Genomic DNA, 14,070 nt, shown 5'->3' on the forward strand with positions numbered 1-14,070 from the left:
CAGTAACATCGGTCGCCTAGGGTGGCTAGAGACAGTTACCGTTTTTAAAAACAACACTATGGAAGTATTATTCAAACAATTGAGGCAATTATGTTTATTTTCTCTGACAAAGTGGCATATCTGATCAAATTCAGGAGGATGCAAGGCAGAAAAAGCCTACTTTTTTAAAATAATTGTCCATGTTTTATTCTTTGAATAAACGGTCATCATGATGTTTATTCTTCTTATCTCACTAACCTGAGTACTGGAAATGTATTGTTCAGTAACGGAACTTTTCTTGCTCTGACAGCATTGCATCACGTCTGTGGCAAAGGAGTATCTCTGGAACAAGCACGGAGCACATCTTTACCCCCATTTATCAGCTGCCCCTGGATTCTTTGTATTGTTGTAAAAGGTGCACTATTTACAGATGTATCTCGGACTTGATGAGCCCGTGCGGGAATGCCAGTATAATCAGATCTGCACGCGCAACTCGTTACCTATGGAGACCTTAGGGCACAAAAAGAAGACGACTCCCCGGAGGAAGTGGCAGGTCTTCCCCGGTCGAAATAGATTCTACTGTAATGGAAGGGTCATGATGGCGAGGCAGACCGGGGTCTTCTACTTAACCCTGGTCCTCATCATGGTCACCAGCGGGCTTTTCTTCGCGTTCGAGTAAGTGTAAATTACACACCACAGTTGCTCATGCAAGACCTAAACATAATTCACTGGTGATGCAATGAGCGCATTTGGCACAAGCCAGGTGAGCAAGGGGTAGGCTATGTAACCGCAGTCAATATGTTTTGAATTTTCGATATTCGGAGTTCGCTCGTCAATAGCTCTCAGACGGAAGGTCCTAGGATGATAATGCTATAACTAGAATCAGATGATGGTAGAGAGCAAGGTACACCCTTTGTTTTTACCGATGGTCGAACTATTCCCTTAACAGAGCCGAAAGGGTGGCGATATGCTGATTTCTGGCGCTCAGGTGGTTTAGGGACCGTCGTAAAAGTGCTATATCTGTGTTTGTATGTTAACAAAACGTTATTTTTTTGCATTCCCATTCAGGAGGGTTAGCCCTATATGAACATTACACACTGCAAAATGCCTCCAGTCGCTAAAGGGCCCAACATGTTTATTAGTTACCTCTAACCACTAAGGGTGCTATATTTGGCCGATTTACAAGGATACCAGGTGAAATTGAGATGTAAAACCACATAATGTGAAGTCACTGACCCCCCCTCATCCATGCTACATTCATTACAATTCCAGTTCACCACCCTGATTTGTACCTGTATTTTCCTGATATTTTCAATAGCTCACTGTCCATATGAGTTACAGATATACATACAAGTGTGTTCGGTTCCTTGATCTCTTATCAAAGGTACACCTCACCTTTGTTTTTCCAAAAATGTTCACCTAGTACATCTGTGGTTATTAATTCTCATAAAGAACAAATGTTCAATAGCTTCCAGTCCAAATGACATATACAGTGAGCTCCAAACATATCGGGACAGTGACACATTTTTAGTTGCTTGGTCTCTGTACTCCAGCACTTTGGATTTGAAATGATACAATGACTATGAAGTTAGTGCACACTGTCCGCTTTAACTTTAGGGTATTTTCATCCATATCGGGTGAACAGTTTACAAATTACAGCACTTTTTGTACATAGTCCCCCCATTATAGGGGACCAAAAGTATTGGGACAAATTCACTTGTGTATTAAAGTAGTAAAAAGTTAAGTATTTGGTCCCATATTCATAGCACACGATGACTACATCAAGCTTGCAACTACACATTTGTTGGATGCATTTGCTGTTTGTTTTGGTTGTGTTTCAGATTATTTTGTGCCTAATAGAAATTAATGGTAAATAATGTATTGTGTCATTTTGGAGTCACTTTAATTGTAAATAAGAATATAATATGTTTCTAAACACTTCTACATTAATGTGGATGCTACCATGATTACGCATAATCCTGACTGAATCATGAGTAAAGATGAGTGAGAAAGTTACAGACGCACAAATATCATACTCCCAACACATGCTAAACTCTCACCATTACAATAACAGGGGAGGTTAGCATTTTTGGTGGGGTATGATATTTCGGTATGCTATAACTATGGGATCAAATACTTAACTTTTTACTACTTTAATACACATAAGTGAATTTGTCCCAATACTTTTGGAAAATTGTTAATACATTTGAAAATATATTTAAAATAAAAAACAGAAATACCTTATTTACATAAGTATTCAGACCCTTTGCTATGAGACTCGAAATGTAGCTCAGGTGCATCCTGTTTCCATTGATCATCCTTGAGATGTTTCTACAACTTCTACAACTTCTACAAAAACCAAGCCATGAGGTTGAAGGACTTGTCCGTAGAGCTCAGAGACAGGATTGTGTCGAGGCACAGATCTGGAGAAGAGTACCAACATTTTTTTACAGCATTGAAGGTCCCGAAGAACACAGTGGCCTCCATCATTCTTAAATGGAAGAAGTTTGGAAACACCAAGACTCTTTCTTGAGCTGGCCGCCCTGCCAAACTGAGCAATCTGGGGAGAATGGCCTTGGTCAGGGATGTGACCAAGAACCCGATGGTCACTCTGACAGAGATCTAGAGTTCCTCTGTCGAGATGGGAGAACCTTCCAGAAGGACAACCATCTCTGTAGCACTCTACCAATCAGGCCTTTATGGTAGTGGCCAGACGGAAGCTACTCCTCAGTAAAAGGCACATGACAGCCCGCTTGGAGTTTGCCAAAAAGCACCTTAAGGACTCACCATGAGAAACAAGATTCTCTGGTCTGATGAAACCAAGATTGAACTCTTTGGCCTGAATGCCAAGCGTCACATCTGGAGGAAAACTGGCACCATCCCTACGGTGAAGCATGGTGGTGGCAGCATCATGCTGTGGGGATGTTTTTCAGCGGCAGGGACTGGGAGACTAGTCAGGATCGAGGCAAAGATGAACGGAGCAAAGTACAGAGCGATCCTTGATAAAAACCTGCTCCAGAGCGCTCAGGACCTCAGACTGGGGTGAATGTTCACCTTCCAACAGGACAACGTCCCTAAGTACACAGCCAAGACAACGCAGGAGTGGCTTCGAGACAAGTCTCTGAATGTCCTTGAGTGGCCCAGCCAGAGCCCGGACTTGAATCCGATCGAACATCTCTGGAGAGACCTGAAAATAGCTGTGCAGCGACGCTCCCCATCCAACCTGACAGAGCTTGAGAGGATCTGCAGAGAAGATTTAGATAATAAAGCATTTGACCTTTCCATTTTGTTAACGATGGAGGATTGCTTGATTTCCAGTTAAGAATACGTTTTTTCAAGATAATTGACGAGAAAAGTATCGTCCAACCCATAGATCTCTAAGCTGCTGCAGGTTTCCAAAGGGTCATTTTTAAAGGTTTATATAATTGCAGTCTTTCAATCTTGCAATCAAAACAGGTTCCAATTAAGAACCTTTTTGGATTTTCTTAGTGTATCAGCCTGAAAAGCCTGAAATTCAATGGCCTACTCATTGAGTGCTAAAATGCCACAAATGTAAGGCAATTAAGTCACATACACTTATGTCTTCAATTAGAATTGTTGAAGACAGCTTGTATAGGCCCAATGTTATCACATGCAAATTCATTCATTTGACATCAATCGTAATACGCAAAGAGTCGAGAGATGACTGACAGAGATTTTCCAGTCAGTCTGCCCATCCCCCACCTTTCCCTCTGTGGTCTTTCATTCCTCCCACATTCCACACCACAACTTCCAAAACATGGCACCCTGGTGTTCCCGTTTCCGTAGTAACTGTTTCCTCTTAAGCTCTTTGTGTCCTGTCGAACCAACAGCTTGCGTCTCCAAGGCAACTGGAGGAGAGTCACCGATTGTCCCAGTTTGATTTGGCCTGTGTCCCAAATGGCACCAAGTTCCCTATATAGTGCACTACTTTTGACCAGGGCCTGGTCAACAGTAGTGTCAAAAGTAGTGCACTACGTAGGGAATAGGGTGTCATTTGGGATGTAGGCAGCCTTGGTCTCTGTTGGTTGTGTTTGACTCAGTGATAAGACTAAAGTAATTGCACTCCTCTAGCCTGAGTGAAGAGCGTCTCTGAACATTCATCCGTTTATAGTCCAACATGCTCTTGGGAAACATTGCACAAATGGTCAAATGAATGTGTCGTGATTCAATCATGGAATGGATCAACTGCTGGTTATGTTTGCATGTTGTTTACTCATTGTTGCATGAAGCATCAGAAACTTAAATGACGGAGAGACGCTTATGCCTGAATGTTTTCACTTCTCCTCTTCTCAAGGCTGAGAAACATTCATTTGAATAATGGGGATACATTTATAATAATAGGACCATGAACACCATTGCCTGACATTTTCAGTCAAGAAGATATTGTCCTTGTGTATTTTTAAGCTTTCATTCAGACTATTTTTCCAGTACATTATCCAAGACTGTCCATATTCCATAGTCTACATATAAAGGGCACAGTCCTTTTATTTACAAAGGCAGTGGGATAGAGAAGTGCAGCTACAGTTGAAGTCGGAAGTTTACATACACCTTAGCCAAATACATTTAAACTCAGTTTTTCACAATTCCTGACATTTAATTCTAGTAATAATTCCCTGTCTTAGGTCAGTTAGGATCACCACTTTATTTTAAGAATGTGAAATGTTCGAATAATAGTAGAGAGAATGATTTATTTCAGCTTTTATTTATTTCATCACATTCCCAGTGGGTCAGAAGTTTACATACAGTCAATTAGTATTTGGTAGCGTTGCCTTTCAATTGTTTAACTTGGGTCAAACGTGTCAGGTAGCCTTCCACATGCTTCCCACAATAAGTTGGGTGAATTTTGGGCCGTTCCTCCTGACAGAGCTGGTGTAACTGAATCAGGTTTGTAGGCCTCCTTGCTCGCACACGCTTTTTCAGTTCTGCCCACACATTTTCTATAGGATTGAGGTCAGGGCTTACCTCAATACCTGGACTTTGTTGTCCTTAAGCCATTTTGCCACAACTTTGGAAGTATGCTTGGTGTCATTGTCCATTTGGAAGACCCATTTGCGACCAAGCTTTAACTTCCTGACTGAGGTCTTGAGATGTTGCTTCAATATATCCACATAATTTTCTTTCCTCATGATGCCATCTATTTTGTGAAGTGCACCAGTCCCTCCTGCAGAAAAGCACCCCCACAGCATTAAGCTGCCACCCCCATGCTTCACTTCACGGTTGGGATGGTGTTCTTCGGCTTGCAAGCGTCCCCCTTTTTCCTCCAAACATAACGATGGTCATTATTGCCAAACAGTTCTATTTTTGTTTCATCAGACCAGAGTACATTTCTCCAAAAAGTACGATCTTTGTCCCCATGTGCAGTTGCAAACCGTAGTCTGGCTTGTTTATGGCGATTTTGGAACAGTGGCTCCTTCCTTGCTGAGCGGCCTTTCAGGTTATGTCAATATAGGACTCGTTTTACTGTGGATATAGATACTTTAGTACCTGTTTCCTCCAGCATCTTCACAAGGTCCTTTGTTGTTGTTCTGGGATTGATTTGCACTTTTCGCACCAAAGTACGTTCATCTCTAGGAGACAGAACGCGTCTCCTTCCTGAGCGGAATGACGGCTGCGTGGTCCCATGGTGTTTATACTTGCGTACTATTGTTTGTACAGATGAACGTGGTACCTTCAGGCGTTTGGAAATTGCTCCCAAGGATGAACCAGACTTGTGGAGGTCTACACTTTTTTTTCTGAGGTCTTGGCTGATTTCTTTTGATTTTCCCATGTTGTCAAGCAAAGAGGAACTGAGTTTGAAGGTAGGCTGTCACGATCGTTTACGAACGAGAAGGACCAAGGCGCAGCATGATAAGCATACATGTTTATTTACACGAATAAACACACGACAAAAACAACAAACGAAACGTGAAGTCCAAGGTAGCACACAAACATACCTCACACAGAACAAGATCCCACAACTAACAGGTGTCAAAAGGCTGCCTAAGTATTGTCCCCAATCAGAGACAACGAGCTACAGCTGCCTCTGATTGGGAACCACACCGGCCAACATAGATCTACACATAATAGATCTCAACATAGACAATCAACATAGCACAACACGACACAGAAAATACACACCCTGACTCAACAAATGAGAGTCCTCGGAGTCAGGGCGTGACAGTACCCACCCCCCCCCCCCCCCCCCAAAGGTGCGGACTCCGACCGCGCCACCTAAACATAACAGGGTAGGGGCCGGGTGGGCATTCCGCCTCGGAGGCGGATCCGGCTCCGGGTGTGACCACCACTTACTCTCCACCTCCCTGTTGCGCCCCTGGTCTGGTCTGGACCTCGGCGCGCTGCTTCCCCTCTCCTTCCTCCCACGAAGTACCAAGCCCTGTCTGGACCCTGGTGTGGGAGACCCCGAACCTGGAGAGGGGCTGACGTCTGGGTCTGGACTGGAACCGCTGACTGGAGCTGGACCCGACGACGGTGGATCGAACTGCTCTGGCTCTGGAGTGGAGCCGCTGACCGGAGCTGGATCAGGCACCGGTGGAGCGGACTGCTCTGGCTCTGGAGTGGAGCCGTTGACCGGAGCTGGACTGGACCCCGGTGGAGCGGATTGCTTTGGCTCCGGAGTGGAGCAGCTGACCGGTGCCGGACCAGGCACCGGTGGAACAGGTACGGGCCGTGCCGGACTGGACACACGCACCACTGGCTTGGTGCGGGGAGCAGGAACGGGCCGGACCTGGCTGATGACGCGCACCCCTGGCTTGGTGCGGGGAGCAGGAACAGGCCGGGCCGGGCTGGCGACGCGCACCACTGGCTTGGTGCGAGGGACAGGAACAGGTTGGACCAGGCTGGTGACGCGCACCACTGCTTGGTGCGAGGGGCAGGAACAGGCCGGGCCGGGCTGGCAACGCGCACCACTGGCTTGGTGCGAGGGACAGGAACAGGCCGGACCGGGCTGGCGACGTGCACCACAGGCTTGATGCGAGGAACAGGAACAGGCCGGACCGGGCTGGCGACGCGCACCACTGGCTTGGTGCGAGGGACAGGAACAGGCCGGACCGGGCTGGCGACACGCACCACCTGATTGGTGCAATGAGCGGGACTGGGTTCCTTCATTAACCCCTGCTCCTTCTGCTGCCTAACCAGCTCCTCTCGCCGTGCCTCTACACTTTCCTTCTGCTCCCTCTGAACCAATGACCCCCCTAATCTGGTGGCCTCCTCTGCTAAACAGCGGAACCGCTCTATCGCGGCCTCCCGCTGCCTCGTCGTCCACGGCGTGTGCCCCAAAAAGATTTTTTTGGGGGGGGTTGTCTCTCCCCCGTGATCATGGCCTCCATTCTTCTTGCCAGACTCTCGCTCATCTCCTCCCAAATCCATCCTCTCTCCTCGGCACACTGCTTGGTCCAGGATTGGTGGGATCTTCTGTCACGATCGTTTACGAACGAGAAGGACCAAGGCGCAGCGTGATAAGCATACATGTTTATTTACACGAATAAACACACGACAAAAACAACAAACGAAACGTGAAGTCCAAGGTAGCACACAAACATACCTCACACGGAACAAGATCCCACAACTAACAGGTGTCAAAAGGCTGCCTAAGTATTCCCCAATCAGAGACAACGAGCTACAGCTGCCTCTGATTGGGAACCACACCGGCCAACATAGATCTACACATTCTAGATCTCAACATAGACAATCAACATAGCACAACACGACACAGAAAATACACACCCTGACTCAACAAATGAGAGTCCTCAGAGTCAGGGCGTGACATAGGCCTTGAAATACATCCAAAGGTACACCTCCAGTTGACTCAAATGATGTCAATTAGCCTATCAGAAGCTTCTAAACCATGACATAATTTTCTGGAATTTTCCAAGCTGTTTAAACGCACAGTGAACTTAGTGTATGTAAACTTCTGACCCACTGGAATTGTGATACAGTGAATTATAAGTGAAATAATCTGTCTGTAAACAATTGTTGGAAAAATTACTTGTTTCATGCACAAAGTAGATGTCCTAACCGACTTGCCAAAACTATAGTTTGTTAACAAGAAATTTGTGGAGTGGTTGAAAAACGAGTTTTAATGACTCCAACCTAAGTGTATGTAAACTTCCGACTTCAACTGTATATACTGTAGATTGAAAGACTCATTACTGTGTCCCTACCAACCTTTCCCTCCACTGTGTGCCAGATTCGCCAAGCCCTCTGACAATTATCCCTGTTTTGGGTAAAATGCCAACAACAACATTGGTTGATAACCTCCTGCTTAGACACAATGGGAGATATTTTTAAAGAGGACTAAGCTACTACTTGGAAACTGTCTGCAGCTATTTCCAATCCCTATATGACGAACTGAAAAGGTCTCTGAGTTTTGGTCTAATTCAATTCCAGTGTAACCGCCTCCCAGAGCTAAAGTGGCAGCTATACAGCTCTCATATCAGTCAACACTGACTATGCAACAGTAAGTGGATAAAAGCATGATATTTCACTTCATGACTAGTACCATTTAAGATTGAATATAGTTTTAGAGGTGCCTCTCTACCCTCTCTGCCTAGGCTATAACCTGAAACCAATTAATCAAACCTGCGCTCAACATACCCCCCTCATGAAATCATGGGGATCTCAATGTCTGATATTGGAACATCCCATAGAGGACTTTATTAGGGGAACCTGCGTGGGGTTATTTCATAAGAGATTTGGATGTTGTGCCCACTCAAATATGAATAGACATCCAATCCTTTTTCTAATCAAATCGTTGTATAATAGATAATACTCAGTCTAATTTAGGAAGGAACTTTCCAAATCTGTCCAAACATTTATGTTATGGGCCACGTCCCAAATGGCACCCTACATAGTGCAGTACTTTTGACCAAGATGCCATTTGGGATGCAACCATGATCTGAGAATGATTGAAGTCCTCTGAGAGGAGCCATAGTGGAGTATTTTATGAATCTCCCCACCAAGCCAAGAATAACAGGATCTGGGGCTGTTCTTACCAACCCATAGGACCAGTCGCTCTGTCCTCTCACTCAGTCTGGCAGACATAGGCAAAGTTATTTCATGTTAAGGTTGCCTAAGAATATGGATCATCAGGGCTAATTAATGTTTTAAGTATATTGACCAGAGTGCTAAAGGTAAACTATTAGTGATGGGGGAAAAATGTATACAGTAGAGTATCGCAATATAATTTTTTACGATATTATATTGATTACAGTGGGGAGAACAAGTATTTGATACACTGCCGATTTTGCAGGTTTTCCTACTTACAAAGCATGTAGAGGTCTGTAATTTTTATCATAGGTACACTTCAACTGTGAGAGACGGAATCTAAAAAAATCCAGAAAATCACATTGTATGATTTTTAAGTAATTAATTTGCATTTTATTGCATGACATAAGTATTTGATACATCAGAAAAGCAGAACGTAATATTTGGTACAGAAACCTTTGTTTGCAATTACAGAGATCATACGTTTCCTGTAGGTCTTGACCAGGTTTGCACACACTGCAGCAGGGATTTTGGCCCACTCCTCCATACAGACCTTCTCCAGATCCTTCAGGTTTCGGGGCTGTCGCTGGGCAATACGGACTTTCAGCTCCCTCCAAAGATTTTCTATTGGGTTCAGGTCTGGAGACTGGCTAGGCCACTCCAGGACCTTGAGATGCTTCTTACGGAGTCACTCCTTAGTTGCCCTGGCTGTGTGTTTTGGGTCGTTGTCATGCTGGAAGACCCAGCCACGACCCATCTTCAATGCTCTTACTGAGGGAAGGAGGTTGTTGGCCAAGATCTCGCGATACATGGCCCCATCCATCCTCCCCTCAATACGGTGCAGTCGTCCTGTCCCCTTTGCAGAAAAGCATCCCCAAAGAATGATGTTTCTACCTCCATGCTTCACGGTTGGGATGGTGTTCTTGGGGTTGTACTCATCCTTCTTCTTCCTCCAAACACGGCGAGTGGAGTTTAGACCAAAAAGCTCTATTTTTGTCTCATCAGACCACATGACCTTCTCCCATTCCTCCTCTGGATCATCCAGATGGTCATTGGCAAACTTCAGACGGGCCTGGACATGCGCTGGCTTGAGCAGGGGGACCTTGCGTGCGCTGCAGGATTTTAATCCATGACGGCGTAGTGTGTTACTAATGGTTTTCTTTGAGACTGTGGTCCCATCTCTCTTTAGGTCATTGACCAGGTCCTGCCGTGTAGTTCTGGGCTGATCCCTCGCCTTCCTCATGATCATTGATGCCCCACGAGGTAAGATCTTGCATGGAGCCCCAGACCGAGGGTGATTGACCGTCATCTTGAACTTCTTTCATTTTCTAATAATTGCACCAACAGTTGTTGCCTTCTCACCAAGCTGCTGGCCTATTGTCCTGTAGCCCATCCCAGCCTTGTGCAGGTCTACAATTTTATCCCTGATGTCCTTACACAGCTCTCTGGTCTTGGCGATTGTGGAGAGGTTGGAGTCTGTTTGATTGAGTGTGTGGACAGGTGTCTTTTATACAGGTAACGAGTTCAAACAGGTGCAGTTAATACAGGTAACGAGTGGAGAACAGGAGGGCTTCTTAAAGAAAAACTAACAGGTCTGTGAGAGCCGGAATTCTTACTGGTTGGTAGGTGATCAAATACTTATGTCATGCAATAAAATGCAAATTAATTACTTAAAAATCATACAATGTGATTTTCTGGATTTCTGTTTTAGATTCCGTCTCTCACAGTTGAAGTGTACCTATGATAACAATTATAGACCACTACATGCTTTGTAAGTAGGAAAACCTGAAAAATCGGTAGTGTATCAAATACTTGTTCTCCCCACTGTATATGAAACAGCTTTTCTTTATTTTGCTAAGATGTTAACATTAAAGGGGCAATCTGCAGTTGCTACATCCCTTTTTAGACCTTTAAATTGATGATATATACCCATTGATTCTTGAAGAATATAACTTAGATGCCTCATGACCTTAGTTCAACTGTCCTACCACATCAGAACCCAAAATATAAGCTTGTTTTTGTCTTTGTTTGTAAACTGGGTAAATATAAACAAACACTGTATAGCCTCAAAACATGGTTAAAATTATCATTTTGATATCATGGATGGTCAGTCCTGCTCATGAGTTTGAGAATGGTTACATTTCTCTAGCCCCATCCCTCAGCGTTCTACCAAAACAGTGGCTTAGAGATCACTTTGTTATTGTTTGAACTGCAGATTACCGCTTTAAATGGTGAGCTAACATGTTTTGAGCACTTATTTCCATGACTGATCAAAACTCATTTTCTCATGGCTGTCTCTAGTCCCTCTACAGGATAAATATAGTGACCAATGTTTGGAACATCGAATCTCAATGAAATTGCCGTATCGAATCGTAATACATATAGAATCGTGATACATATAGAATCTAGGGCCGTCCCAGACCCAAAAAAATCTTGGTCGACCAAGAGTCGTCTGTTCTTTCAACCAATCAATTGGTCGGAATGTTACCTTTTTTATATAGACACACCCTATGTGTTTTATTAAAATCAACTATATGCACTGAGCTTGATGCTTTAAGAGCACTGTTTGAATAAATAATTAAGACACACAAATGACTTGAGGGAGCCAGAGATCAAGATAACCAGAATAAAAATACCTGTTCCTGACCCTCCTGCTCCTGCTGGCCTTCGCAGATTCTGCCATTACGCTCCTGAAGTTGCTGGTAATAGGCTATACCAGGGGTCGTCAAGCTTTTTAATGTGGAGTGCCAATTTACAATTTATCTTATTATTTTTTTCTTCTCATACACATTTTATCTTACAATATCTAACTGATCTGCGTGCCAGTTATGATTTTCATATACACATTTTCGTGGAACATTTCAATTATATATAATGTTAATAATTTTGTACTATTGCCAACTAGGTAAAAATAGCCTACATAAAGCCAACAAATAAAAACATTGCAGGTAGAAAATATCCTGATTTAAAAATAAATATCCTATAGGCCTAAATCACATTGGCAACACATGGAGGTTTGTTCATGTTCTTTCAATCGCATTCATCTCTCTACTCCGCTTGTCTGCAACAAACTTGAAACATATCAACTATCAACTGGGTCCGGCCCGCAGCTCGCGCTAGAAAACTTGCAACATTGTATCAACTATTCTGGGGCCTCAGTTTACTGTGGCAGTGAGCTCCAGACAGACACTGCTGTATTTGCAGAACTTCACAAAGGATAAGAAAGTAGCCTAATCAGGTATTTTATTACGTTTTCACTGCATTATATTTTCCCCTTTCACACCGAGCCTTGGTGGTTATAAGGGAGAGAGCTGGTAAGAATTGTCAAATACATTGAGGAGCTATTGTATATCATTCTCAGTGGATTTAAATACAGACTTTGTTTACTTGCTGTTTGAGGTGAAGAAAAAATACTTTGAGAAGCTCCACAGCTCATTAGCGGTGGTGAGTTAAGACAATCAGAAATACTATCAGACATCCCCAAATGTGTACATTTGCGCGCAGGCCAGGTAGCCTTACTTCGATGCGTAAACGGGTGTGAATCTTTACTCAACATAAACAGGAGCACTCCAACCAAAAGACAATTAATAAATTGACAAAACTCGTAAATGGAATGAAATAAACCAAAACTTGTTTCTCACAAGTGTAGGATAGGTTGTGAGCTCTGCAAACAACGTGTCCACTCCGACAATGAGAACGGTAAACGACTGTAATAACAATATATTGAATGCATTAACAGAAATGACCGTAACCAAACAAACATTGTAGATTAGAAATTATGGGAATTAACGGTAAATGTATTACTGGTGATAAATGTAATTGGGAATTGATAGTCACTAACAATAAAAGGGCAAACAATTCACACAATGAAGTTATGAAACAATGGATGCGCACGAATTGGCCGGAGAGAACATTCTGGAGAGAGATGCGCCTTGTGCAGAGTGATGGACCGAGCCATCCCTGCGGCCTCCGCAATGGATTAGTCCACGCTTCATGTCCACCAGGTGCATCAAAGTATTGCGTTCCGGCAGATGTCATTCATTTTCAATGGAGCAGTCCGCAACACTACATTGGGTAGGCTACGGTGCGTTCTGTGTATCACGTGCATTCAATATTTTCAACTTGCGTGTTGCTTTACCGTGCGGTGGTACAAAAGGGAGTACACAAAGACTCCAACTAGCTAGCTTTTAGCGAGTTGAAAAGCGAAGTACACTACCGGTCAAAAGTTTTAGAACACCTACTCGTTCAATGGTTTTTCTTTATTTTTACTATTTTCTACATGTAGAATAATAGTGAAGAGATCAAAACTATGAAATAACAAATATGGAATCATGTAGTAATCAAAAAAGTGTTAAACAAATCAAAATATATTTTATATTTGAGATTCTTCAAATAGCCACCCTTTGCCTTGATGACAGCTTTGCACACTCTTGGCATTCTCTCAACCAGCTTCACCTGGAATGCATTTCCAACAGTCTTGAAGGAGTTCCCACATATGCTGAGCACTTGTTGGCTGCTTTTCCTTCACTCTGCGGTCCAACTCATCCCAAACCATCTCAATTTGGTTGAGGTCGGGGGATTGTGGAGGCCAGGTCATCTGATGCAGCACTCCATCACTCTCCTTCTTGGTAAAATAGCCCTTACACAGCCTGGAGGTGTGTTGGGTCATTGTCCTGTTGAAATACAAATGATAGTCCCACTAAGCCCAAACCAGATGGGATGGCGTATCGCTGCAGAATGCTGTGGTAGCCATGCTGGTTAAGTGTGCCTTGAATTCTAAATAAATCACAGACAGTGTCACCAGCAAAGCACCCCCACACCATAACACCTCCTCCTCCATGCTTTACAGTGGGAAATACACATGCGGAGATCATCCTTTCACCCACACCGTGTCTCACAAAGACACGGCGGTTGGAACCAAAAATCTCCAATTTGGACTCCAGACCAAAGGACAAATTTCCACCGGTCTAATGTCCATTGCTCATGTTTCTTGGCCCAAGCAAGTCTCTTCTTCTTATCGGTGTCCTTTAGTAGTGGTTTCTTTGCAGCAATTCGACCATAAATGACTAAAATGTAAATGTAATGAAG

General features: G+C 43.7%; 1 protein-coding gene across 1 annotated transcript in view; it reads left to right on the plus strand.

Annotated features, from left to right (window-relative positions):
- Positions 1 to 409: 409 nt before the first annotated feature.
- The window catches only part of LOC311106386 (palmitoyltransferase ZDHHC14-like), a gene marked incomplete at both ends in the record, with an annotated part of 38,840 nt that continues 25,179 nt past the window's right edge, over positions 410 to 14,070 (plus strand). The window contains one exon of the mRNA XM_084148721.1: positions 410 to 654. Coding sequence (XP_084004847.1) covers positions 410 to 654 — 245 coding nt within the window. The remainder of the gene's footprint in view (positions 655 to 14,070) is intronic.

Source organism: Coregonus lavaretus (genome assembly GCF_964263955.1).
Source record: "Coregonus lavaretus genome assembly, chromosome: 31".
NCBI classification, from domain to species: domain Eukaryota; kingdom Metazoa; phylum Chordata; class Actinopteri; order Salmoniformes; family Salmonidae; genus Coregonus; species Coregonus lavaretus.